Source organism: Myxine glutinosa, chromosome 6 (assembly GCF_964187855.1).
Source record: "Myxine glutinosa chromosome 6, kmMyxGlut1.1, whole genome shotgun sequence".
Classification (NCBI taxonomy): domain Eukaryota; kingdom Metazoa; phylum Chordata; class Myxini; order Myxiniformes; family Myxinidae; genus Myxine; species Myxine glutinosa.
Window position 1 is genome coordinate 100071050 of NC_136266.1, and position 27739 is coordinate 100098788.

At 48.2% G+C, this 27739-nt stretch overlaps 1 protein-coding gene across 8 annotated transcripts; it reads left to right on the top strand.

Moving 5' to 3' along the window:
• The first annotated feature begins 353 nt into the window (after nucleotides 1-353).
• On the top strand, nucleotides 354-27655 carry OTUD3 (OTU deubiquitinase 3). 8 transcript variants are annotated; one of them, XM_078780217.1, is made up of 9 exons: nucleotides 539-847; nucleotides 3407-3514; nucleotides 5311-5459; nucleotides 5585-5697; nucleotides 7977-8099; nucleotides 9587-9698; nucleotides 13592-13755; nucleotides 21679-21708; nucleotides 26609-27655. In XM_078780217.1, exons 1-9 carry the CDS (start codon nucleotides 666-668, stop codon nucleotides 26780-26782), a joined length of 1155 nt encoding a protein of 384 aa, XP_078636343.1. In that variant the 5' UTR covers nucleotides 539-665; the 3' UTR covers nucleotides 26783-27655. The 8 variants fall into 8 exon arrangements, with proteins under 8 accessions (XP_078636348.1, XP_078636347.1, XP_067957783.2 ...); XM_078780222.1 differs by lacking the exons at nucleotides 539-847; nucleotides 3407-3514; nucleotides 26609-27655 and adding exons at nucleotides 354-454; nucleotides 22261-22578; XM_078780221.1 differs by lacking the exons at nucleotides 3407-3514; nucleotides 26609-27655 and adding an exon at nucleotides 22261-22578 and having other exon boundaries at nucleotides 513-899.
• The last annotated feature ends 84 nt before the right edge of the window (nucleotides 27656-27739 follow it).

The following is a 27739-nucleotide window of genomic DNA, read 5'->3' on the forward strand; positions in this document are numbered from 1 at the left end:
AAAACTATACAAAGCAGGATATCTCAAAAAGTTGTGGACGGATGATTTTGATTAAATGTGATTCTGTATTGTGATTTTCTGGTCCACCCTGGGATACAAAACGAAAACTGTTCACCTGGCGGGGGTGAGGTCTCTGCTGAGTGCCGTTCTAGTTTAATTAATTATTTTAAAAGCTTTCTTCCAACATTTGCCTTCATTCCCACTACGGTGTGCTTTACTGGACCTTCGACAGCGAATGTAAATACATGTAATAATTAAAAAATCAGGGAGACAGAGTTACAAGAACTCGTGGATTCGAGCAAAGACTGCACAGAGTTTTGACGTGAAAACGCGTCCGGGCACATCCGGGTTCTCGAAGCTCGGTTTCCCGGAATGTTTCATGCGCGTCACCTTTCTAATGTGACAATCCGATTTGTACGCGCTGAATGAGGAGCGCACAGTCGTATTGGTGGATGTAAGTCTATGGTATTGGCGTATCTACAAAATAATAAATTAAATGAAAATAATAAATTAATGAGGGCGTCTTGGGTTTCCGGTTGGATCCGCGCGTGCAGGCCGGCTCGGCTCGGCTCGGCTTGGCTCGGCTCGGCTTGGCTCGGCTCGGCTTGGCTCGGCTTTAGCGGCGATCCAAATCGAGTCCTTCCTTTAAATTACTTATTACTCGTATGCCGCGACACAAATTTGGACGTTCCGCGAGACCTGAAAACGTGAGTCTTCGGGCAGTGCGGAAGCGCGGAGGTAGTCGTGATCGTCAGCAACAACAGAAGCAACAGCAGGAGGCGAATGATGCTTTGAAGCTCCAACTGAAGCGGCTGGGATTGACTTTACGGGAAGTTGCGGGCGATGGGTAAGGCCTGGCCTCAAAAGGAAATAAGTCCAGAGGTGCAACAATGGAGGAAGTGAGCGACCCTCCCTTCCCAGGAAGTACCTCCCGACCCCACTCCCATCTGATCGCAGGGAGCGACCACCTCCCCTACCCCTCCCCATCGCATGGAGCGCCCTCCCCTACCCCTCCCCATCGTTGGAAGCGCCACATCCTCTCCCAAGGGAGCATCCCCGACCCCCCATCGCAAAGAACATCCCTTTCTCCCCCCCCTGCCCCCAATCTCAGGGAACACCCCTCTCTCGCCTCCCCCATTACAGGGAGCACCCCTCTCTCCTCCCCCATCGTAGGGAGCGCCCCTCTCTCCTCCCACATCGCAGGGAGCACCCCTCTCTCCTCCCCCATCGCAGGGAGCACCCCTCTCTCCTCCCCCATTACAGGGAGCACCCCTCTCTCCCCCATCGCAGGGAGCACTCCTCTCTCCTCCCCCATCGCAGGGAGCACTCCTCTCTCCTCCCCCATCGCAGGGAGCGCCCCTCTCTCCTCCCCCATCGCAGGGAGCGCCCCTCTCTCCTCCCCCATCGCAGGGAGCGCCCCTCTCTCCTCCCCCATCGCAGGGAGCGCTCCTCTCTCTTCCCCCATCGCATGGAGCACTCCTCTCTCTTCCCCCATCGCAGGGAGCACCCCTCTCTCCTCCCCCATCGCAGGGAGCACCCCTCTCTCCTCCCCCATCGCAGGGAGCGCCCCTCTCTCCTCCCCAATCGCAGGGAGCGCCCCTCTCCTCCCCCATCGCAGGGAGCGCCCCTCTCTCCTCCCCCATCGCAGGGAGCAGCCCTCTCCTCCCCCATCGCAGGGAGCGCCCCTCTCTCCTCCCCCATCGCAGGGAGCGCTCCTCTCTCCTCCCCCATCGCAGGGACCGCCCTCTCTCCTCCCCCATCGCAGGGACCGCTCCTCTCGCCTCCCCCATCGCAGGGAGTGCCTCTCTCTCCTCCCCCATCGCCATCGCAGGGAGCGCCCCTCTCTCCTCCCCCATCGCAGGGAGCACCCCTCTCTCCTCCCCCATCGCAGGGAGCGCCCCTCTCTCCTTCCCCATCGCAGGGAGCGCCCCTCTCTCCTCCCCCATCGCAGGGAGCGCTCCTCTCTACTCCCCCATCGAAGGGAGCGCTCCTCTTTTCTCCCCCATTGCAAGGAGCGCTCCTCTTTCTTCCCCCATCGCAGGGAGCGCCCTCTCTTCTCCTCCATTGCAAGGAGCGCTCCTCTCTCTACTCCCCCATCGAAGGGGGCGCCCCTCTCTTCTCCCCCATCGCAGGGAGCGCCCCTCTCTCCTCCCCCATCGCAGGGAGCGCCCCTCTCTCCTCCCCCATCGCAGGGAGCGTTCCTCTCTCTTCCTCCATCGCAGGGAGCGTTCCTCTCTCTTCCTCCATCGCAGGGAGCGCTCCTCTCTCTTCCTCCATCGCAGAGAGCGCTCCTCTCTTCCTCCATCGCAGGGAGCGCCCCTCTCTCTACTCCCCAATCGAAGGGAGCGCCCCCTCTCTTCTCCCCCTTTGCAAGGAGCGCCCGCTCTCTCCTCCTCCATCGCAGGGGGCAATATTATGACAAGTTTGTGTTTGAAATCGTGATTTGAGAAAGCTTGGCATTGATTTTAATTGACTCGTACTTTTGCACCCCTCTGTAAGTGTTTGAATGGAGCTTAAAATTAAATATGGACGAAAATAGGTAATGAATGAGGAACGTGATCATGTTCAATCAAGTGCTATGACTTCCATAAATAATGTTGTATGCCACAAATTTAACAGTTATGTTGGGCAATCAGTACATCATTGTTCATGATCTTACAGCAGTGTAATATTATTCGAAGTGTGGAAACCATGATACATTAGATAACCATGATAAATAAAGTTAGTGCAAAGGGATTCCAAAATATTTGCTTTTTTATGGGAAGGCACTTGAGATGGGAAGTGTTGAACTGTTTCCCCTATAATTCAGATATGTCATCCTATAATTAACATTTTTTTCAGATGCTTTGGGTGGCCTTGAAAGTCAAAATAATAACGACTTTAAAGTAAACATTGTTCAAGATTATGTATTCAAGAGCTCTGGGGCTTTCCGTCTGATCTGTCCAATCGACCCGCTCATCGTGGTCGAGCGGCACGAACAGCCAAGTGCTTTTTCTTTATTTGTTGCTCAGTCACCAGCTCTGCCCAGTGGGACCTGCACACCGATTGGCAAGTCAGCCTTATTATGGAGACATGCACAAGCAAAGGAATAAACAAACGCCATGCACAATTTGCACATTATTCTGCCTTAACCACTTACAATGTAACTAACTGAAATTTTAAAAGGTAAAGAAATTGACAGGAAAATAAAGAAAATGGCAGAGAATATTGCAAGTTCAGGAAATGTGGATTCACTCTAGAATATGATGATTCATTTGCTGAAGGTGCAATGAGGCTGATAATGAGACGGACCAGCACTGGGGATCAACCTGAAAACCAGATGATGCACCTGTTGATCCGTAAATGATGCGATATGCTGGATCAACGCTAACAACATCTCCACTGCCCACCCCATTCTGCCTTAAAGTGATGAAAGCCAGCCAGTGCCAATATTGTCACAAGGATGGTGGTTTCATTGTGGTCGGAGGACGTCGCTCATGAAACAACATCCCCTTGAGAATATGAAAGTCATAAGGTCGATAATGATCATGAGTAATTCTAAGTTTTTGAAACTTCATCAGTACCCTCACTTTAACCTATGGTCGGAGACACTCCCGTATAGTTTGAATTAAGTGAAGTTGGGAGCACTTCAAGTTGTGCACATCATCTCTTACAGGGGGAAGAATGTTATTTTAAGTAGCAATTTTGGCAATAACTTGCTATGTTAATGAATTTTGTCCTTCAGTGAAGAAGGTTCATATTAAATGCTTTATATGCTTTTTGTTTAGTCTGCAGTTTGTTTTTTGGACAACTAGAGTAATCTCATAGCTATAAATACTATTCTCCAGCCATATTTTTGTTCATGATCTCTTCCTATTTGGTATTTGCTTAAAGTCTGTTTATAGTACTAGGTGAATTGATAATAAACTAACATTCACTTTTATTCAGACCACAAATGCATTTTTGCTAAATTGTCCTAAGACAATGTAATATGGCAGACGCTTCCCATGCTGCATTTGAAAAGCTCAACATTCACGTTTGAAATGATGGGAGAACAGGCATGAGTAATGTGGATGGCAAATTTTATTTTGAAAGCAGGATATTTTGCCCTCTTTTTTTTGTTTGTTTAGACAAATCCAACCTCCGCCACCCTATGTTGCACCACCATTTCACGCTGCATGGTACAAATAGCTCAGAGCTCTGGCTCTGAGTGAAACCAGGAGTGCAACACAATTAACCTTTACAAACTCCATGAAATCATTTAATAATAATAATAATAATTCATTTATTTTGTATAGCGCTTTTCCAGAAGCCCAAAGGCGCTTTGACAGAGTGGAAAACATAATGCATAACAATACATGAAAACAACAATTGCAAAAAGACAAGAATCAAGAAAACAAACAGCAGCGATATACGGCATATATATAAGACAAGAATCAAAAAGACAAGACAAGAATCAATAGGGAAATATTTAAAGCAAAAGGAGGGAGAAGGAGAAGAGATAGTCAGGGGTTAAATGCTGTGGGTTGAATGTTGAATGCAGCGTTGAACAGGTGGGTCTTTAGTGATGTTTTGAATGTGGTGAGTGAGGAGGAGTCTCTGATGGTGTGAGGTAGTGAGTTCCAGAGGGTGGGAGCAGCGATGGAGAAGGCCCTGTCCCCCCAGGATCTGAATTTGGTCCGGATGGAGGGGGTCAGGAGGTTGGTACCAGCAGAGCGGAGGTTGCGGGTGGGAGTGTGTCTGGAGAGGAGGTCAGCCAGGTAGGATGGGGCCAGGTTATGGAGGGCTTTGTATGTCAAGAGGAGGATTTTGTACTGGATTCTCTGGGGGATGGGGAGCCAGTGAAGCTTGTAAAGGACGGGGGTGATGTGGTCACGGGTCCGGGAATGAGTGAGTAGACGGGCAGCGGAGTTCTGAATGTATTGGAGTTTATTGGTGATTTTTGAGGGTGAACCATAGAGGAGGCTATTGCAGTAGTCCAGACGGGAGGTGATGAAGGCGTGGATTAACTTAAACTTTTCCCATCACTTGAGACGGGTACTTTTGCTAGTGGCTCACTTAATAAATCATATCGCAAGGTTATGAAAATTATTTCCATTCATCCAAATTTTGCAAAAATAAATCCACAAAATGAAATAGCAAAAAATAATTTTCATAAATAACACATCTCAAAATTCAAATGTGAAAAATCTTTAATGAAAAACACTCCTCTAGCTAACATGGAGGAAGTAGTGTATGGTAAGGTGGATGATTAGTAAAGACAGCCTACGCTGCTTGCAGCGAAGGAGAAGAAGTCCATAGCAACATGATGACCCCAAAACTGTTCCGTAGGAATTGCTTGTTTCGAGCACTTGGTGATCAGCTTGAAGGACATGAAGATGATCACCTTCTTCACCGATCCCAGACAATCAAATACATCCTTACACACCGCTTGGATTTTGAGCCCTTTGTGGAGGATGACATGCCTTTTGAGCGCCATGGTAATTTGATGCCGTTGTTTTGGAAATTTACACTGCTAGACAGAGTGCTTTGAAATATTGCCATTACAACTTCAGTGTGCATTAACTTCTCTTGTTTTCTCCATCTCTATGCCATCGTGAATTAGTAGGCAATCTTTCCAAGAATGGTACATTTGCCGGGAATGATGCTATTGTGGCATTTGCACGAAACCACCAGCTGACTGTGGTAATTCACCAGTTGGATTCTCCAATCTGGGAGGTAGGAAATTGATAATTCTCAACTTACCTGTCTTTATATGCAATTTGGTCGTTTATCAATGTTGGTTGCCTTGTCCTATACATTAGGATTTGTTTGCAGAAACTAGAACGGTACTCAATAGAGCATATACCTCTGCCAGGCTGAACGGTTTACGTTTTGTATCATACTGACAGGCCAGATGTACATGTACATATCACACTGATAGACCTCATCCAAAATCGAATCTATTTGTTTTTGTCAACTTCCCAACTCATCCACCAGGTTTTGTCGTAACCTGTCGCATAACGTTTTGAAATACCGTGCTATTTATTGCTTTTGGTTCCATCTCTCAATTATGAAGAATCATTTAAAGAACCACCTTTAGAGGCCATTGTTCCCTGCAGAGCAGGGGTTGGCCTTTTTCGGGCACTGTGGACCCCTTTTTGAAAAATGTTTTAGGGCCAGATGCCCTTCCTGCCGCCAACCCCGTTAGTCGCCTCTTACGACACACAGGGAATTACCAGTGAACTGGTACTCAATTTGCTGACCTCGGAAAGATGACAGGCTGAGTCAATCCCCCCTGGCGTTAATTCAGCAATCTTCCGGGATTCAAACCCAGGATCCTAGGATCCCAAGCCGGCACCCTAACCGCTAAGCCAACACCAGGCTATATGAAGAATCATTTAAAGGATGAAAAATTTATCGTATCTGGAACTGGATCCGGATCTTTACCAAAATCTAATGAATTCATCCTTGTCACACACCCAACCTGTCCACGAAATTTCTTCCAAATCTGTCCATAACTTTTTGAGATAACCCGCTCGCAGACAGACAGACAAACATGGGTGAAAACATAACCTCTTTCCACCTTCTGTGACAGAGGTAATTAAAGACTCCAAAATACCTTTATCAAAAAGTTGGCCGGTGTTTTGTGGTATCATAATATTTCAAATTTCTGCCTAATTTACTACACAAGCAATATCACCAAGTCTCAGTAGATATATATCCCATCAGATCGATTCATAAATTATATATCTTATGGAAAATATGCATGCACTTGAGAGATTGATTATCCTTTCAACAGCAATATCTCCAAGCTGGAATTTGAGGTTGTTATTTTGCCCAAATGCGAGGTTGACCTCAACGTTCCCATCTAAGTATAGCTCGTGATGCTGGAAACCCAACTGTTTCAAATCCTGTTAACTATGTATATAATGTTCATTGCCTGTTAATGTCGTTGTCATGAATAAATATGTACAAGCTCTTCCATTAAACCAGCTACACTCTGAAGGATTCATCTTTGAATCCCAGGTGATTTTTCAAGATTGGTTAACACATTCACATGATCATTGTGACACTGGGCTGACATTGGTGGAAATTCCAGATTTTTTTTTTTTTTTTTTTGTATACAGAATCGAGGCTCGTAAAAGAGCTGACATTTATTTCACAAACAAATCAAACAGACAAACAAAATATATAAAAAGAGGGAGCGGTAGACAAGATGGGGAGAGAAGGGGAAGCACACAAACACAACATTTGAGAGCAGGGAATGTTTGAGAGCAGGGATGTTTTCCAGGTGAATTTTAAAAGCATTGCCATGATATCCCTGAGTTTTGGAGTATTTTGTTTAAATCTGCTGTTAAAAATAAACTAGACTTCCTAAATTTTGGTAAAGATCTGGATCAGGATACTAGAATGTTTGAGTGATTCTTCATTGAGAGATAGGGCCAAAAATTATATATAGCATGATATCTCAAAATGTTATGGACTGAATATGACAAAACTTGATGGATGAGTTGGTTAGGTGATGAGAACAAGCTGATTACATTTTAAGGTCTGGATGCAGATCCAGCCTATCAGTGGAATGCAAAATGTAAACTGTTCAGCCTGGCGGAGGTATGCGCTCTGCCGAGTATCGTTCTGGTTTGTCATTTGACTTTTGGAAAATCCTTGTTGTATCCAACTGTGGCCCCACTGTCAGCACATTACAATTCTGCCATTTGTCCCCTTGCTTTTTTGTATTTAAAATTGTATTTTGATTTTGTATTTAAGAAAATTGCCAGGGAATCACTCGGGGAGTGGATACTTTCCTACTCAGCAATGAATATGTCGTGATATTTGGGTGAAATAAGCTATTTGCGGGTAAATCACATATTATTGTGAAGCAAACCCAAGGCGACTCTTATGTGAAGCACAATCAATATTGATCTGAATTGTCTGCGATTCTCTGGTGTTAATCATTTCTGTATGTGGTTAGAATAATCCCTGTATCATTGTAAAAATGAAAATAAACTGTCCAGGTGAAGGGCTTGGAGAAGGTTGGAGTAAGACAGCTGCATATTGCATACCAACATGGTGATCACTACGACAGTGTTCGACTTCTCAACGATGTGACTTGCCAGCCAACTCGTATCTGCCTGCAGGTAAGAGCGGTTACGGATGTGTGTGTATTCATGTGAAGGAAAGATGAGAGTCTCAGTTTAAATTCCAGATACGTTGACCCTTGACAATTTTTTCAATAAGTTGTATATGTCATGTGTGGCAAACAATGCTTTTGATCACAAATCATGCAACATGGCTGTAATTGGACACTATTTGTCATGTTCTTGCAATACAGAGTTAGGGGGTTTCACTATTTATAAACAACATTTATTTATATTTATATATACCATTATTTTACCGTTGGAGGAACTTCCTCCTGTTGATGGGTGGAGCTTGCTGCCCGAAACATTGATGCCTACTTTTCTTATTTTTATTTTGTTTTGGAGTTATTTTTAAAGTACTGTATAAAAAAAAAAGAAAAGAATGGCTCTTTTAAGAGCCAACACATGGTGCAAACCGCAAACCTTTTATTCTGTAAATACGCTTAGTTACAAGAATCACTAATTTCTTAAAATTTTCTGATTTCACTCCAGATGTGCTCCAAAGACAGATGTTATTATATACTTTAAAATAATCCTTAAATACAAAGACAGGTTTCGATTATATGTTTTAATTAATCCGTGAGGAGTGGAAAATTGCATCACATAATGCATGAAATAGCTCCAAGCTCTTAATTTTAAAACTATAGGATCTACAAAAGCAATGTATTCAGTAATCTGTAGGTATGAAGATCAGGCATTCGATGATGTGTGAGGAAACTGAAGGAAAAAATTTGAGCATTTTTATTGAACAGAAACTATTGCGGCCTGTTCCAAGTCTAGGCATTGTTGAGCAGACCAAAACAAAATGGTGGCTCAAGACCCCTGAAGGTAGCAGCGTGCTGACAAAAATGGTGCACCACCATCTTGGTAAGGCTTTTTAAAATGATGAGCACCCAGTTAATCTTCAATAGGGGTGTTTACATTTACCCAAATATCCAGTTTTCATTCATGCACCCCCTTGGAGTTCCCTTCGTATACATGCAAAGTTTCAGGCTGCTAGGTTTCATGGTTTTGGAGTTTTTTGTATACAAAGTCGAGGCTTGTGTTAAGAGCTAACACGTAAAACGCATAAAAACAAACAGAAACACACATGAAACATGTAATAAAGGGAGTGTGAAACAAGAGGTTTAGGATGAGGATGAGTTGCATTACCTAAAATGGAGGGGACTGAACATTAAAAAGTGCTATTGTTCTACAACGGTAAAACATATATGCATAGAAATACCCAGAAATAAAAGCTGACCTTCTGTATTCTTCCCTCAAATTAATATTTTAATCTCAAATACAAATTTATTGAGTATATAGCAAAAATAACCAATTTGACTTCACTGTTGCATTACTTATGGAGGGCACTGTATGCACTATATATATAAATTTAGAGGAAGCAATTTCCTCGTCCTTGAGTGATCCCTACATTAAATTCCAGAATTTCATGATATTTACAAGAAGATGAATGTCTAACCCTGGTTCAATGTTGTGTGAGGCAGGACATTGAGATGGTTGCCAAAGAATTTCGGAAGCACAATGGAGATACTGACTCTGGAATCTCTTCAATCCTGCAAATGATGGAAGTTATTGATTCATCTCTGATAACGCATGGTAAACCATGTCTTTTAATTGAGAACGTGTGGTTTTTCTGTAGTTGTGTGTTTGGCAAAACGGAGCTAAGATTTTGTTGGAGGACACTCATGATCCTTACAGTGCCGATAGAAAGTCTACACCCCCTTTCAAAATTTTGACCTTTTGTTGCCTTATAGCCTGGAATTAAATTGCATTAAATCAGACTTTTCCACCTTTGTTTACACATCGTAACCCACAACTTCCAAGTGAAAAACAAATTCTACAAATTTCAGAAAATTAATTTAAAATACACTGCATGGACAAAAGTATGTGGACACTCGAACATCACAACCATATGTGCTCGTCGAACATTTCATTCCAATATCATGGGAATTAACATGGAGTTGACCCCCTCTCCCCCCTTTGCTGCTACAACAGCCTCCACTCTTCTGGGAAGGCTTTCCACTCGATGTTGGAACATTGCTGTGGGGATTTGTTTCCATTCAGCCACAAGAGCATCAGTGAAGTCTGGCACTGATGTTGGGCGATTAGGCCTGGCTCACAGTCGGTGTTCCAATTAATCCCAAAGTTATTTGATGGGGTTGAGGTCAGGGCTCTGTGCAGGCCAGTCAAGTTCTTCCACACCGATCTCGACAAACCATTTCTCTATGGACCTCACTTTGTGCACGGGGGCATTGTCATGCTGAAACAGGAAAGGGCCTTCTCCAAACTGTTTCCACAATGTTGGAAGCACACAATCGTCTAGAACAGGGGTCGGCAACCGTAGGCACGCGTGCCGCCATTGGCAAGCGGCAGCGTAATCATTGGCACACTGGCGAAAGCAGTGCCCTCTCAGTTGCATGACAAATCAATCACTTCTTGAACAGCCATTGGCTGTTGCGCGGCCTGTCTTATTTAGTTTGATTGACGGTACGGCCTCCCGCTCACATTTCCCACAGGAATTGCAGTGAAGCGGTTCAGTTTCGGTAGATGATGGCAACCCCGCTAGCTAAGAAAGCTGAGGTAAAGGTTCGGGGATTCCAGCCCTCATGGACAGAGGAGTGGGGTTTTGTTTTTCAGAAGGACCATGCTGTGTTGTGTACTTTATGTTTTTAAAATGTTGTTTGTCGAACGTTGAGTGTTAAGCGCCATTTTGAGACAAAGCAAGAGAAAACTTGCCGTGTCCAGCAGACAAGGCAGACAAGGCAGAATCCATCAAACGTGCCGTGTCCAGCATGGGAAGCAAGCCAACACCCTCAAAATCTTTGCCACTGCTAAAAACCATGCGACTGAAGCAAACTATCGCATTGCTCATTGCATTGCGAAACGCGGAAAGCCATTCACTGATGGCGAATATATTAAGGAGGCTTTTCTATGTAGCTCAGAGGTTCTGCTTGAAGCCTTACCATCAGAGACAATCAAATCAAGAATAAAAGATATTCCCATGTCAGCTAGAAGTTGTTGAGCGACGCATCGAAGAAATGGCCTCCCGCAGTCGTTTGACAACCGACCACTCCGAAGCATGTTTGCAACTTAAAGTGACTAACTACAACCCCCAGATAATGGAGCTCAGCAAAGGAAAGCAGGGCCAGGGATCACACTGACTGGTAGGCATCTGTTTATTTGTAGTACACATGGGTTTGCATATCTAGCTGTTTGTCCATCTTTTTTTTCCAACTCAGATGTGGATGTTTTCATGAGGATGGCAGCATTCTTGTATAGTACTGGTATTTCTGTTTGATACACTTTATTCTCCCTTTTTGACATTTGTTCCCAATGCAATACTTTGTAAATGAGTTACTGAAAGCAGTGTTTTGAAATGGGGTATAATTTGTGCATATAATTTGCATATAATTTGTAACCTCATGGGGGACAAATTTTACAATGATAAAATGATCAATACAATGTCCTGATTATGAGAGATAAATGTTTCTTTAAAATGTTGTTTTCTATGCATGTAGCCTATGTGGATGGAATAAAATTCCATGTCTGTTGGAAGTATTTTTTTGATGTGGTGTCATAATTAAACTTAATGTTAAACTCAATGTTGATATGGCACACTAATTAACAAGAACATTTCAAACTGGCACTTAATGTCAAAAAGGTTGCCCACCCCTGGTCTAGAATGTCTTTATATGCTGTAGCATTAAGATTTCCCTCACTGGAACTAAGGGGCCGAGCCCGAACCATGAAAAACAGCCCCAGGCCATTATTCCTCCTGCACCAAACTTTGCAGTTTGCACTATGCATTCGGGCAGGTAGCGTTCTCCTGTCATCCACCAAACCCAGATTTGTCCGTTGGACTGCCAGATGGTGAAGCGTGATTCATCACTTCAGAGAACGCATTTCCACTGCTCCAGAGTCCAATGGCAACGAGCTTTACACCACTCCAGCCGACCCTTGGCATTGCGCATGGTGATCTTAGGCTTGCTTGTGTGCGGCTGCTCGGCCATGGAACCCCATTTCATGAAGCTCCCAACAAACAGTTGTTGTGCTGCCATTGCTTCTAGAGGCAGTCTGGAACTCGGTAGTGAGTGTTGCAACTGAGGACAGACGATTTTTACGCGCTATGCGCTTCACCCCTCGGCGGTCCCATTCTGTGAGCTTGTGTGGCCTACCACTTCGCGGCTGCGCTGTTGTTGCTCCTAGACGTTTCCACTTCACAATAACAGCACTTGCAGTTGACCGGGGCAGCTCTAGCAGGGCAGAAATTTGACGAACTGACTTGTTGGAAAGGTGGCATCCTATGACTGTGCCACGTTGAAAGTCACTGAGCTCTTCAGTACGGTCCATTCTACTGACAATGTTTGTCTCTGGAGATTGCATGTCCGTGTGCTTGATTATATATGCCCGCCAGCAATGGGTGTGGCTGAAACAGCCGAACCCACTAATTATGAAGGGATGTCCATACTTTTGGCCATGTCGTGTACAAAACTCGAATATCTTGGTTGGATAAGTGTACACCCCCCTGAGTTAATACTTGGTGGAAGTGCCTTTGACAACAATTACAGCTGTGAGTCTGTTGGGATAGGTCTCAACCAACTTTGCACACCTTGATTGGGCAATATTTGCCCATTCTTCTGAACATAACTCTTCAAGCTCAAGTCAAGTTGCGTGGGGAGCGTTGATGGACAGCAGTCTTCAAGTCATGCCACAGATTTTCAATTAGATTCAGAGCGGGGCTCTGACTGGACCACTCAAGGACATTTATCTTTTTGTTCCTTAGCCACTCCAGTGCAGCTTTGGCTGTGTGCTTCAGGTCATTGTGCTGCACAGTGAGAAGGGATGGTGTTCTTTGGGTGACATGCTGTGTTAGGTTTGTACCAAACGTAATGTTTTGCATTTAGGCCAAAAAGTTCCATCTTGGTTTCGTCAGACCACAAAACGTTTTGCCACATGGCTTCAGAATTTCCAGAGTAGTTTTTTTGCATACCTTAAATGGGACTCAAGGTCAGCTTTTTTGAGTAATGGCTTCCTACTTGCCACCCTACCATACATGCCAGACTTGTGGAGTGCTTGGGATAGTGCTGTCACATGCACACAGTGACCAGTCTTTGCTATAAATGCCTGTTGCTCTTTCAAAGTTGCCATTGGCCTCTTGGTGGCCTTTCTGATGAGTCTTCTCCTTGCTTGGTCATCCAGTTTGGATGGATGGCCTGATCTAGGCAGAGTCTTGTTGTTCCCATACGTGGTATGCCTTCCACTTAAGGATTGTCTTGGCTGTGCTCCAAGGGATATTCAAGGCCTTTGAAATATTTTTATACCCATCCCCTGATCTGTGCCTTTCCACAACTTTAAACCTTCTCATTTGAGAACTACATGTTATTATTAACTATTAACTTTACCAGACAGCTCTTACACCAGGTGTAACTTGGTGTTAAAAGTGTACATTTACTGATTAATTTACGAAACATTTAACCCCTTATCTCCAGGTGGATCATTATTGAAGGATACGGCAGAATCCTTGTCCAATGAACCGAATGAGAAAGATGGAATTGTCATGCATGATCAGAAAAGCTGTTCTTCCTGTGGAAGCAAGCCCAACCATACGACAACTGATAATGCTGCAGAAAAGATTGGCAGCACCAAAAACAAGGTACATCTGTTTTCTCTCTCCATAGTAAATGTGCATTGGTGTTGGGCACTCACACTTAGATCCCTTAAGCTCCTTTCTCATTGCCAAGGGCAGAGTCACCTCTGCGTTGTTGATCCCCAAGCACGGATGGATAGTCACCGTGTAAGGAATGATAATTTTGGTCTCAGAAACATTGTCAGGTTGAACAGGTTAATGTCACTGCAACACATTAATCGTTGAGCAGTGAGACCAGGGATCTAGGAGAATATCCCACGCCTGGGGTAAGGGTGGCTGGAGTGAGGGAGGCTATGGGGAGTATAAATGCGATGTGGTGTGCATAGAAAAAAAGGAGAATTAATGGAAAGAAAAGAATATGTGCTGATGTCTTGGCTGAAGAATAAATATTGTTGCGGTTCTCTCACCGGCCTTCTTCCCTTTGTAAGGGGGGGATTAATCCCCTTGTCTTTACTGGCCTGGCGCGAACCGAGACCTATTACGTCCCTTCCGGACAGCGCCAAATAGGGTTTCGGGACCAAATTCTCGCTCGTACCTAAGTACTCGCGCTGCCCTGGAAGCGAGGAAACGAGCCTCGCACGAACCACGTGAGGTTGGAATACGCCGAGCGGTTTGCGTACACGTGATCCGCGCAGTTATAATTAATGGCCCCGATTTAAGCGATCTTATTCGTGCCACGCTTGGTCAATTGGAGAAATCACAGGAACGATCGAATTCAGAAGAAAGGAAGAATAGAGTGGTTTAATGATTATCACACGTATATACAGTTCAGGACGAAGAGACACAGAGAAATCCTTGTACTAAAGTGCGGCGTTACGTGTGCTGCTTGCGAGCAAGGAGGAAGCGGACAAGCGGTAACTTACAAGCGTCTTTATTTCAGGAGCTCACTGTAACACTGGCGCGCTCCGGGCTGCGCGCCCGGTGTATATCATGAGGCCACGCCTACCCCTCGGGCGTGGCCACCGCCCACTTGGTGCGCGGAATGATGTCACCACGCCAGTGGGCTTTTGTGTCCGCCACACGCGCCCCCCCAGAATTCCCGCGCACCTGGAGGGCCAGTTTGCGGGGCAGACGAATGACCCGGCCAAAGCGCCCCCTGGCGATCGGCGGCGTCCGGGGTGCAGGGATGCCAGGTGGGATGCCCCTGGCTGCCCCTGGGATGGGTGCAGGACCGGGGGGCGGCGTGGCGGCGGGGCTGGGCGGTGCCGGGGGTCCGCCCGCAGGGGGGCGGCCCCGACGTGGGGGTCGGGCCACTGGCGGTGGATGGTCCATGTCGAGGTGGGCCGGCTTGAGGCGGTCTACCGAAACGCGGTCAGGAGTACCGCCGATGTCCAGGGTTAAGTGCTTCGCCCCGGTCTCCAGCACGCGGAAAGGCCCGTCGTACGGGGGCCGCAGTGGTGTCCGGTGGGCATCGTGGCGGACGAAGACGTACTCCGCAGTGCGAAGCTCCGGGGCGACGTGCGTCGGTGGGTGCCCGTGGCATGCCGTTGGCACCGGGGCGAACCTCTGGGCGGTCTCTTGCAGAGCAGAGCGCTGCTGTGCCGCGGACCATGGTGCTCGCCCGGCACCCGCAGCGGTTGCCCAAAGACCAACTCCGCCGCGGATGCGCGCAGGTCCTCCTTGGGCGCCGTCCGGAGGCCCAGCAGGACCCAGGGGAGCCTGTCGACCCAGCCGCCGTCGCGGAGGGTGGCCCGGAGCGCGGCCTTCAATGAGCGGTGAAATCGCTCACACAGGCCGTTAGCCTGGGGGTGGTAGGCCGTGGTTCGGTGCAGCCAGACCCCGAGCCCCTGCGCGACCACCCCCCAGAGCTGAACTGGGGGCCGCGGTCGGACGAGATGTCTGAGGGGGCGCCGAACCGGGCGACCCAGGTGGCGATGAAAGCCTGCGCGACATCGGCCGCCGTTGTCGACGCCAAGGGCACGGCCTCCGGCCACCGGGTGGTGCGGTCCACCATGGTGAGGACGTAGGTGAAACCCCGCGAGGGGGGCAGAGGTCCCACCAGGTCCACGTGGACGTGGTCAAACCGGCGTTCCGGCACCGTGAACGGGGCCAACGGGGCCTGGGTGTGCCGGTGCACCTTGGCGCGCTGGCACGCGAGACACGTCCTGGCCCAGCCGCGGACAGCCTTCCGGAGGCCATGCGACATGAACTTGTCGGCGATCAGCCTTTGGGAGGCCCTTGCGCCCGGGTGGGACAGGCCGTGGATGGCGTCAAACACCTGGCGCTGCCAGCCCGCGGGCACGATGGGGCGAGGACGCCCGAGGGAGACGTCGCACAAGAGGGCCGCGCCCGTGACGGCGGTCCGCAAGGCCTGGACGTCGGGGTCAGCGGCCTGGTCCGCTGCCATCTGGGCATAGTCGATGCTGAGGTGGACTGCGTGGGCGACGGCCCGGGAAAGGCAATCCGCCACCGGGTTGTCCTTCCCCGCGACGTGCTGGATGTCCGTCGTGTACTCGGACACGGCCGAGAGGTGACGCTGCTGCCGGGCCGACCACGGCTCGGTGACCTTGCCCATAGCGAAGATCAGCGGCTTGTGGTCGACGCAGGCAGTGAACGCACGGCCCTCGAGCAGATGGCGGAAGTGCCTGACCGCCAAGTGAAGCCCGAGCAACTCGCGGTCGAAGGTACTGTAACGGCGTTCGGGCGGGCGAAGCTGCCGGCTAAAGAACGCCAGCGGTTGCCAAGCTCCACGCACCCATTGCTCGTGCACTGTGCCCACCGCGTATTCCGAGGCATCGGTGGTGAGGGCGATCGGTGCATCGGGCGCCGGGTGCGCAAGCATGGTGGCGTTAGCCAAGGCGAGCTTCGCGCCCGTGAACGCCGTGTCCATCTGCTCGGTCCAGGTAACGTCGCCTTTGCCCGGCTTACCTCGGAGAGCTTCGTGCAGGGGGCGCAGGAGCTGGGCGATACGGGGCAGGAACCGATGGTAAAAGTTCACCATGCCCAGGAACTCCTGCAGCCCTCTGATCGTGCGGGGGCGCGGAAACCCCTTCACCGCCTCCACCTTGGCCGGCAGGGGGACGGCTCCGTGCCTGGTGACACGGTGCCCCAGAAAATCGATTATGGCGGCGCCGAACCGGCACTTTGCGGGGTTCACAATCAGGCCATGCTGGCCCAGGCATTCGAAGAGCGTGCGGAGGTGGCGTAGGTGCTCTTCGCGGGACGCGCTGGCGACGAGGATATCGTCCAGGTAGACGTAGACAAAATCCAAGTCACGCAGGACGCTGTCCATCAGTCGCTGGAACGCCTGAGCCACATTCTTCAGACCGAAGGGCATGCGCAGGAACTCGAAGAGTCCGAATGGCGTGATGACCGCCGTCTTCGGGACGTCCTCCGGCCTGACGGGGACCTGATGGTAGCCGCGTATGAGGTCCACCTTCAAGAAGAAGGACCTGCCCGCCAAACGGGCGGAAAAGTCCTGAATGTGGGGGACGGGGTAGCGGTCGGGAGTCGTGGCGTCATTGAGACGGCGATAGTCCCCGCACGGTCGCCATCCCCCGCCGGGCTTCGGCACGATGTGCAGCGGCGACGCCCGAGCGCTCTCTGAGCGCCGAACGATGCCGAGTCGCTCCAGGGTAGCGAACGCCGCTTTTACCACCGCCAGCTTCGTCGGCTCGAGGCGGCGTGCCCGGGCGTAGACCGGTGGCCCGACGGTGGGGATGTGATGGGCCACCCCGTGCTTGACGGCCCCCACCGAGAAGGTGGGCCGTGTGAGGGCCGGGAAGCCGGCGAGGAGGCGGGTGAATGCGTCCGCTGCCGGAAGCGTACAGACCAACGTGGCCGGAACCGAACCGTTCGGCAAGCCGCTTGGCAAGCCGCTCGTTGAGCTGGGCAACGCACAAGCGAGCAAGCTGAACGTCTCGGCCTGGACAAGACGTCTGCGCTTGACGTCGACCAGGAGCCCATTAGCGCACAGGAAGTCCGCGCCAAGCAGTGCCATGGGCACGTCGGCGGTGACGAACGTCCATCGGAAAACCTGCCCTCCGAACCGCAGAGAGAGGCAGCGTTTTCCATACGTACGGATAGGCGTCCCGTTCGCGGCAAGCAGCGCGGGGCCCCCACCCGCGGCGTGCTTGTCTGACGTGCCGGCGGGAACGACACTCACCTGCGCTCCCGTGTCGCACAGGTAACCCCGCCCGGAGAAGGTGTCCGTTATGAACAGCAGGCTGCTCGAACGGCCGGCGCTCATCGCCACTATTGAGCGCCGGCCCGGGCGTTTCCCGACCTGTTGAAGGAGCATGGCGGATGACACTGCCGAGCTTCGTGGCCGAACTTGGCGTGGAACCAACACCAGGTGGTGGAGCTGGAGGAGCGCGGCTGGCTCCGCCAGGCCGGTGGAATTGTCGGGTTTCCCCGCGGTGGCGGTTTTCGCCGCGGCGGTGGGCGGGGCGTGGCGGCGGTCATGAGGTGCGTATCAGCATGCTGCGTATGCTGTATAAGCTGATGCTGTGGAACAGCAGCATCAGCAGCATCAGCAGTATCAGCCTCGAGGGCCGTGACGGCCACGCCGACTCTCGCCCGCGTGTCCGAAGCGGCGAAGTACCTGTCCGCCTCGGCTGCCAATGCTCGGGGTTCCGTTAGCCCGGTCCCGGCCAACGCGAGGCGAACCTGCGCTGGAAGTTGGCGACGGAAAAGCGCCCGGAATAGAGAACCGGGGGCTTCGTCGCCCAACAGTGACAGCATATGGTCCATTCGGACCGACGGGCGCGTGTCACCGAGCTCGGGGAGATCCAGGAGGCGGTCGGCCCGTGCGTCGTCCGTGAGGCCGAACGTGGCTAGGAGTAGCCGCTTGAGTGCCTCGTACTTGTGGCCGTCCGGTGCGTGGCGAAGGACGGACACAACTTGAGCGGCCGTGCCGGGCCCGAGGGAGGCGACGACGTGGCAATAGCGCATGTCATCGCCGGTGAGGCGCCGAAGCTGAAATTGGGCTTCGGCCTGGACGAACCAGACTTCGGCCTGAGCCTCCCAAAATTCGGGAAGTTTGATGAAGTTGGCCATGGCAATGGCGTCGCGTGTGGAAGGATCGCTCCGGCAGATCCAACGTCGAGGGGGTCACCAGTAAAGCACGGCGTTACGCGCGCTGCTTGCGAGCAAGGAGGAAGCGGACAAGCGGTAACTTACAAGCGTCTTTATTTCAGGAGCTCACTGTAACACTGGCGCGCTCCGGGCTGCGCGCCCGGTGTATATCATGAGGCCACGCCTACCCCTCGGGCGTGGCCACCGCCCACTTGGTGCGCGGAATGATGTCACCACGCCAGTGGGCTTTTGTGTCCGCCACAATACAGTCTTAATTATCCAAGAGACAACGGGCCCGTCTCACACTCACACGGGGTATTGCAGATGGGCAGGTGTTCCCCAGCGCGTCCAAGGGTGGTCCTCGTCCAGCCCTCCATGGTCCCCGGCACGTCCGCGAAGATGGAGATCTGCGAAGGCAGGGCCACGTAGCGTGTCTCTCGAGCAACGGCGATATATCGGGGCGAACGGTAGGAGAGGGCTTTTATGGCAAAGGCGGGACGGTTTTTACGGCAAAGGGGCGGTTACGCAGCCTCGTTCACTTGCTTGGCTGAAATGCGCAAGTTTGTTATAACCGCGCGGCGCGCCTGTCTGCGCCCACGTATATCTAGCAACCAACTCTTCTTCCTCGAGGCTTTGGTGTTGGTTAGCGCACGCGTTCTTATGCAATAGTCAAGTTCATCAAGCGGTACAGTGCGAGTGATGCAAGTCCTCTCACGCAGCCAGTCCTCTCTCTCTCCTCTGCAAGTCCTCTTCCCCCGGCAAGTCCTGTTGAGGGCTTTGTACATCGGGTTATGTAGGCCCGCCCCGCGAACCTTCTGGAACTCACCAGACTCTTCTCACCACGCCCTCTGACGCAACCACCTCTGAGCTCTGATTGGTGGCTCATGCTTACCGTCATCGCCTCTGCCGCCCCCGACCTCAACGCCGCCCCCACCTTTTTAGGCCTACCTCATGTTAACTCGACTAGTGAATAAGCAAAGGGCAGCGAAATGGATCGTGCCTGTAGAGGTAGAATGGTTTGCAGAAGTGGGGCCTATTCTCCTGTCTTTACAGAACACAGAATTAACACTGGAAAGGGCCTACTCTCACACGTACTAAGAAATAACTATACTACAAATGAGGCTACATGTTGCTTGTGTGACTATCTATGGGGGGCAACCCTTTAACCTTTATTGAGCTCACTGTACAAACCTCAAAACCGTAGCAATATATTTAAGTAGTTGCAATACATTTTCTCCAAATGGAATGTTTCCAGCAGCAGTTAATGTGATGAAAACTTACAATAATTTTCACAACTGGCAGGCACCTCCGCCTTCCGGGTGGGAACACCCTTCTCAGTTAATCGGAGCTTGGGCTGGAGTACGTGCACTGGAGTAAGGTTAAAGTTCTTGCTCATCTGCTGGCCTTCGGTGGCCACTGTGAACACAAATCTGTGTATAGGCTAAGGAAGAAAAGAAGAAGAACCACTTGTTTCACATCTTCGTATGCATATAGGGCTGCTGAGAGTTTTTCCTTCGTTCGGGGGTCACAATCCTGGATGGGTTGCCACTCTGATGCAGGATATTCGAATGGCTCATTCTTCCCAGTAATATGGTACTCATTTTGCCGACCTCGGAAGGATGGCAGTCTGAGTCGACCCACCTGGTGTTATTTTAATGGCATGGCAGGGGTTCAAGCTCAGGACCCTAATATCTTAAGCCAGCCACCTTAACTGTTAAACCAACACCAGGCTTGGATAGGTGAACAGAACACAAATATTATGTGCAATTATATATTTAAAACTTGTAATTAGCACCAGGTACATACTTTGCATCCTTTGCTGAAGATGTACGTTGTATGCTCGTGACACAGGTGGCATCTAGCAACACAGGTGGCATTTTTTATAAACACAAGGGTACATATTTGCTAAAGATGTACGTATGTTATATGCTAGCAACACAGGTGGCATGTAATGCTGTTTCATTGCATATTGGTAGGTGCCTTATTCAATAAAATGTGATTGTGATGGAAGCAACGATTAACTTCGTATTGTTACGTTTGTGGGGGGTAGGCAATGATTACCGTAGTCCAGGTAGAAGTGTATAGATTACCATACTCCGTATGTAATGAAGAAGAAGAAACCTGTAACTTAAGTCAGCTCCGTGTGTTCGGATTAAGTGTGACGTGTGGCCATACGGAGGGTGGCTCTTGTGCTATGTAGCTTAGGGAATAGGAATAAATCCCCCTGCCCATCCTACCTCTTGTAATCTGACCTTTGTGGTTATATAATAAATCGCCTTGTGATAAGACAAGGGCTGTCAGGAAATGAACTCGGGCACATACAACACCGACAAGCCCGACAGATACCCAGCACATTCGCCGATCGGCAAAAGGAGGCCCTGCCCTGAAGGGAATGATTGGTCATGGTCATGGATTGAAGTGGTGGGGCGTGGGGATTGATTCGAGTGTGACGTTAGCGAAAAGAGGGGAGGGTGCGTCTCTCTCTCTCTCTCTCTCTCTCTCCTCTCTCTCCTCTCTCTCTCCTCTCTCTCCTCTCTCTCCTCTCTCTCCTCCCTCTCCTCTCTCTCCTCTCTCTCCTCTCTCTCCTCTCTGCTTGCCTCATGCCGGCTGGCTACGGGCGCAAATCTGCACCATCTTGTGTGCTTTCCCGCGCAGGGTGGTTATACCGCGGAAACGACCATCAAACTCCTAAAAGCCTCGGAGACTAGAGCTGAGTGCCGGCCGATACAAATACAAAGAACATAATTTTCTTTCTTTATCCTTCCCTTGTGTTGTATACGAGTCTGTGTGGGGGCATTCCATTTAGGTTAATTGCTTTTACCGTGCATTTTCTTGTTTGCTGGCATTTATTTTAATTAAACCTGTTTATTTGTTGCAATTTGAATTCCATGTCTGTTGAATTGATTATCACAGGGTCGAAGATGTCCAGTGGAGTCCGTGAAGGTAAGAGCTTCGTTCCCTTTCGCTGTCCTCATCCCCCACGCGTATTCACATCGACATTGGATTGATCGCCTTGGAGTAAAAGCTCGATCGGCTATCCGTCCCAGGGGTGTTCACCCCGGGAACAGGACAGGATTATTGGACTTTTGTTTTCATGAGAAACCCCAACCATGAACACTCTGCACCACATGCAAAACATCAACCATTGAAGTCTGTTTTTTGCATACAAAGTTGAATCTTGTGAAAGAATGAGAAGACAGAATGGAAAAGCTGGAATGCTTTATGGTTTCCATTGGAGGATTCCTCTTTTCCTGCTCCCTCGAAAGGTAGTGCCAGCAGAGAGTAAATAGTTTTAAATTGGAAATAGACATGCCTTGCTCAGCTTGATGCCATTGAAACCAAGGTCTTCAAGATCATTGGAATCTACCGTGATGAAGCCGAGTCCATGGGCCTCTTACTTTGCTATTATAGACAGGTCAGTGGTCTCTGTCCTCTGCCGTCTCCTTTCTAATCTTGCACCCTCTGCCCTGTCTGTGCTTTGCCCACTCCCTCTAGGTATCTGCAGGATGTACATGGTCCACCAACAACCCCTCATTGGGAAACTCCCAAAATCCAGAATCACTGCTTTCCTCCACTCATTCCTTCCTCTTTTTTCCCATCTGTGGAACCAACTTCCACATTCTCTTCAATCTCATTCTTCCATCCAGTTCTTCAAGACAGCCGTTCACCTTGGATCTTGGATCCCACCACCCCCATCCAAAACCATGATCTTTTCTACCCTTTAACCACCCCCTCCCTCAATTGCCACTTTTTCCTTCCTGAGAGTTTGCTCCTATGTCGTCCATCTTGTCCACCCCTGCATTCTCCCCTACCTCTCATCCTTGACCGCATCCCTTGTTACCCATATCCATATAATTTTTCCTTCGGCCCTGCTGTTGGAATTTCCCCTTTTTCTGCTGTTCCTTTTGTTCCGTTGCGTCCTGATCCCTACTGTGTTCTCGCTCTTCCACGAGCCTTGATTCTTTATACAAAAAAGACAAGTACCTAAATGCATTGGAGATAGAGAGGTACAGGGATAATGACAGGACTTGTATGTAGCTTGTGTGGGGCTGGGTGATGGTTTCTGGGATTGGTGTAGTGCAAGCATGATTGGCCAAATGGTCTGTCCTCCTCCTGCACAGAATTTCCTTGTATATCCTTATATCCTTGCTCTGAGTGACTCGTTTCCAAAGCTTTAGTATTCCTGATTTCTCTCTGTTGCCATATATTGTTTTCCACCTTTGTTCATATTGATTGTTGTCTGCCATGTGCTTACTGCCATGTCATCATGTGTGCCTGTGCAGTTATTTTGATAATGTGCACTCTGCCTCAAATGTTTTAGCTTACTCATTTAACCACTTACACACCTGATCATCGATTGTTCTTTCCATTGTCTTTTGTCTCTTACCATCCCCATTCCCACCCTCATTCTAATACTTCTTCTTGATACTGTCTTAAAAATGAGGGAGCCCTCATGTAATTGTCTGCTGCTTGATCATTTTGGCCACATACAAAATGTAACAATGTAATGTAAATGTTCAACAACTTATGTAACCTCATTGAACTTCTTCGCTACTTCTTTATTTTCTCACCATTCCTTTCCCTTTTCCTATTCATCCTTATTATACTTTTCACCCTCATTCTACTTGTTAAAAGTGAAAAGAAAAATATTTTCTTTGACAATTTTTCTTTCCATCTTTCTGCACCCTGCAGTCTTTCCGCACTACTAGGAACCATTGTAAATCTGTCCTACAAAGAGCCAGAGTCCCTCGCATCAGGAACACTTCCGATCCAAATTCTGCAGCCTCTCTTAATCCTTCAAAACTTGGTGGGAGGTCAGGTCTGTCTCGGGTACACATTTCCCTTTCTGTTGCTCCCTTCCTAAATGATGGAGTAATGTTGGACATTCCTTCAGAAAAAGCAGAGTTCTTGAATTTTGAAGGCATCGACATAGGCCCAATGTTATTCTAGATATATGTTGATGATCTGTCTGATTCTCTTGAAAACCAACCTTACAATTTTGCCGATTATTCAATGTGAAAGGTTGGCCGCTGCTTAATTATTTTCAGACCTGGGCAAGATAAGCGTCTGGGTATTCTCCATAGAGCTAAGGTATTCCTGAGCTACACTGAAGCTGATCATCGTGCACAAAGCTTTCATACAGGGCTCCTTGGAGTATGGCTTCTCACTGTTGGCTGGTGCTTCTGCTTCCTACCTTGCTGCTCTTAAGGCAGTCAAAAAGAAAGGCCTCCCACACCACTCGTATCTAAAGACAGGAGGATTCCCAAGGACTGTCGCTTGCTCTCCCACTGATAGCAAGTTGGTGGGACCTCTATTTTATACAAGTTTACATGTGGCCTTGCTCCTCCTGCCCTCTTCGACCTTTGCCTTTCCTAAGCCACTCCTTGTCTCATGCGTTCCTCAATAAGCCTTTGCCTGCTCACCCTCCCCAAGTTCAGGCAGGTTTCCCACCTGCATTAATTTATCCTCTTATTACTCCCACTAGGGAGTAATGCATTCGATCGTGTGTGTGTGTGTGTGTGTGTGTGTGTGTGTGTGTGTGTGTGTGTGTGTGTGTGTGTGTGTGTGTGTGTGTGTGTGTGTGTGTGTGTGTTTATCCTGTCCACCAAATTTCGTCCGAATGTCCAAAACTTTTTGAGATATCCTGCTCACAGACAAAAATAGACAAACAAACAAGAAAGATGTCATGCAGAGTTCCAAAAACAAATTTGACCTTAACCTATGTTGACCTTAAACATAATTGGTGGTTGAATTCACTGACCTGATAAGCCTGGTGTTGGCTTCATGGTTAGGGTGCTGGCTTGGGATCCTAGGATCCTGAGTTCGAATCCCGGTCGATCGCTGAATTAACGCCGGGGGGCTGACTCCGCCTGTCAGCCTTCCGAGGTCGGCAAATTCTTCCGAGGTCTGTCTTCTACCGACTCCTCTCTGGCCTAGCTCCCCCAGCTCTGTCTGTGCTCTGTCCCCCAAATATTCCTACAGGTCGCACAGGATCTGCCAGCAACCCACTTATGGTGAAACTGCCAAAATCAAGACTCTCTGCTCACCTACAGTCTTTCATTCCTCTTTTCTCCCGCCTCTGGAACAAACTCCTCACTCTCTTCAATCCCACTCCTCCCTCCAGGTCTTTAAAAAAGCTGTTCACCACCATCTCTTATCTTCCCCCATCCGAAACCTTCATCTTTTCTACCCCCGTTAATTCATCCCAGATCCACTTTTTTGAAATACCGACTTCTTTCCTGGAAGTCCTAGCAGTGTCCGTGTGTTTTATACCTCTCCCACCCTCCCCCCTCCCCCCACTTCCCATGCCCCACCCCAAGCCCTCTGCCTCCCACAGATCTCCTGATGTCCCTGTTCTCTACCGTTGTACTTCTTTGCTTTCCTCTCTCTCCCCATCTTGTCTCCCACTCCCATTAGCATATGTTTTATGTGTCGGTTTGTTTTTATGTGATTTAATGTTAGCTCTTACACGAGCCTCGATCTTGTATGCAAAAAAAAAAAAAATTAGTACCAGCTCGCTGGTAATTGGGGCACTGCATCAATGGCACAACCACGCTTCCAGAGAAATGATTCAACCAGCAGCCACAGGCTGCATACGAACGACAACAACAACAACAACTGACCTGATATGCAAATACTCTTCAAATTTCAAGTCAATCGGATGAAAATTGATGATTTTAGAAATGTGACAAAGTTGTTGACCTTCAGACCATGCAGACCTTTTGACAAAATCAATAGGCTTCTTATGACCATTGTGACCAACTCCAACCTTTTGGTGAAGTTTTGTGAACATTGGTTTGAAATTGTGACTTGTAGGCGATTGACATACAAACAGACAGACAAACAGACAAACAAGAAAGACCGTGCAGAGTATGAAACTTGGGAAATGTCTAAAACGATTTTGACCTTAAAAATAATTGGTGGTTTAATTAAGTGACCAGATATGCAAATCCTCTTAAATTTTCAAGTCAATCAGATGAAAATTGAGGATTTTAGACATCTGACCTAAGTTGTTGACCTTTGGCCAATGTTTACCTTTTTGACCTTTTGAACTCCAAATCAATGGGCTTCATGCATATGACGAACTCTACCATTTGGTGAAGTTTTGTGAAGATCGGTTTAAAGTTGTGATCAGTAGATTGACATAGATGCAGACAGAATAACATACGTGACCAATCAATATACTTGAAAAATCTTTGATTTTCGCAAGTAATAAACGGGTAATCACAGACCAGACCAGACCAGCCAATACACTTGCAAATGTTCGATTTCGCTAGTAACATACAGTATGACGGGTGAAACCATGACCTCCGCCCACCTTAGTTTGTGGAGGTAAAAAGATGTAAAGCAGTGATGAAGATGTATTTGCAGATAACACTAAGGGCTTCAAAGGAACACCATATTTATCGATCTTGGGAAGGCCATATATTGTTTGTTTGGACTACTTCATTGTAGTAAATTGCCTCATCCAATCTTCCTGCTGATCTTAACATTACCAACCTCAAGTTGATTACCTTTTGTGATTGGTTTCTGGGTTGATTCTCACTGCAACCTTTCATAGATGTTGCAATCATCAACGAGCCTCACGACCTTATCGGTGTAACCGTCTCAGATCGTTACGAACACCACTCAGCCATTGTCAGCAGATGCAAAACATTGTACAGCTTGTTTACCTGTCTAAGCAGTGCTAATTTGAATGATTCAGAAGAGTAGAGTGAATTGTCACATTGAGGTGTACTCCTGCACTAGTCTCGAGTAAACATTGTGGTGAGGATGTCTTTGAGGAAGTGCAGTCAAATATATCTTGACTGGTAAGGATTGTCCATCCCCACTTTCCCCACAGTTCACTGGGAGGATAAAGAAGCAACAGAAGAGGCTGCAGAAGAAGCGGCAGTCGGAAGAGCGACACCGACAGAAGGCTGCAAAACGTGCGGAAGCCGCTGCTTTGAAGGAGAACTGCAATGGCGAGGACGCGTCATCCTCTGTTGTTCACACTATGGCTACCCTGCGGATATAAATACCAAACCATGCAACACAAGGATATTTCAAACATTGGGCTGTTAGATCTCGAGTTCATTGGTGCCACAAGCTGCACTTGCTTCCCAGTGAGCACTACTTTCACTTGAAAGCTCTTTCATATACACCACGTTGCACTTCTGCTGATTAAATCAGAGGCTTAGGATTACCTTTTTAGTCATGCCAGGATTTTCCCAAGTGCTTAGTTTGGAAGGAATGATTTTTTTTTGCACTTTATGACCGATTTTTGGCTTTATCTTGATACCATAGCTGTACTGAAGATGACATTTTGCACTACAGTCAAATAGTTCCCTTGTTTTCCTCTGCTGGCTGTCCCATCCCATTTCCAGTTTTCCTTTAGATGTATATGACTCTCGCACTGCGTTCATCGTGATCAGCGGTCTGCATACATCGTAGCTTTGCGTTGTTTGTCTTCCCAGTATGTTCTAATTACTTGGTCAAAGGGAGACGATACTCGGTTTTCAAAAACTGAAAATAATAATTCGTCATCATCAAACATCTTCATGGAAATAGAAAAAGTTCATTCATTCCTTAAAAGACACTTTTTTAATTCGTTGTTTCCCTTTGAGGGTTTGCTCTATTCCCTGCCAGTGGTATTTTTTCAACAGTCATTCATTTTGAAAGAAATGGCTTCAATAACTCGGTGCTGTTTCTGGCTGTATAATTCTTCAGGTAACTTTTTCAAACGAACATTTTCTTCTTTTTGGTGTTTTATGCAAAAAAAGCACTTTCTCCTTTAAGAAGTTGTCACTGGTAGCAATATTTAAAATATCTTCAAGTGTGCTTTAATGTCAGACGCGCATAAGACAGGATATTGGTGATGTGCAATAAATGTTAACAGGATGAGCTACAACTGTTGTTTGTGCAGCAAGTTATAGTCCATATTCCAGAAGTGTCTTGTATTTATAGATTAATGTGTGAACTCTTTCTTAAATGT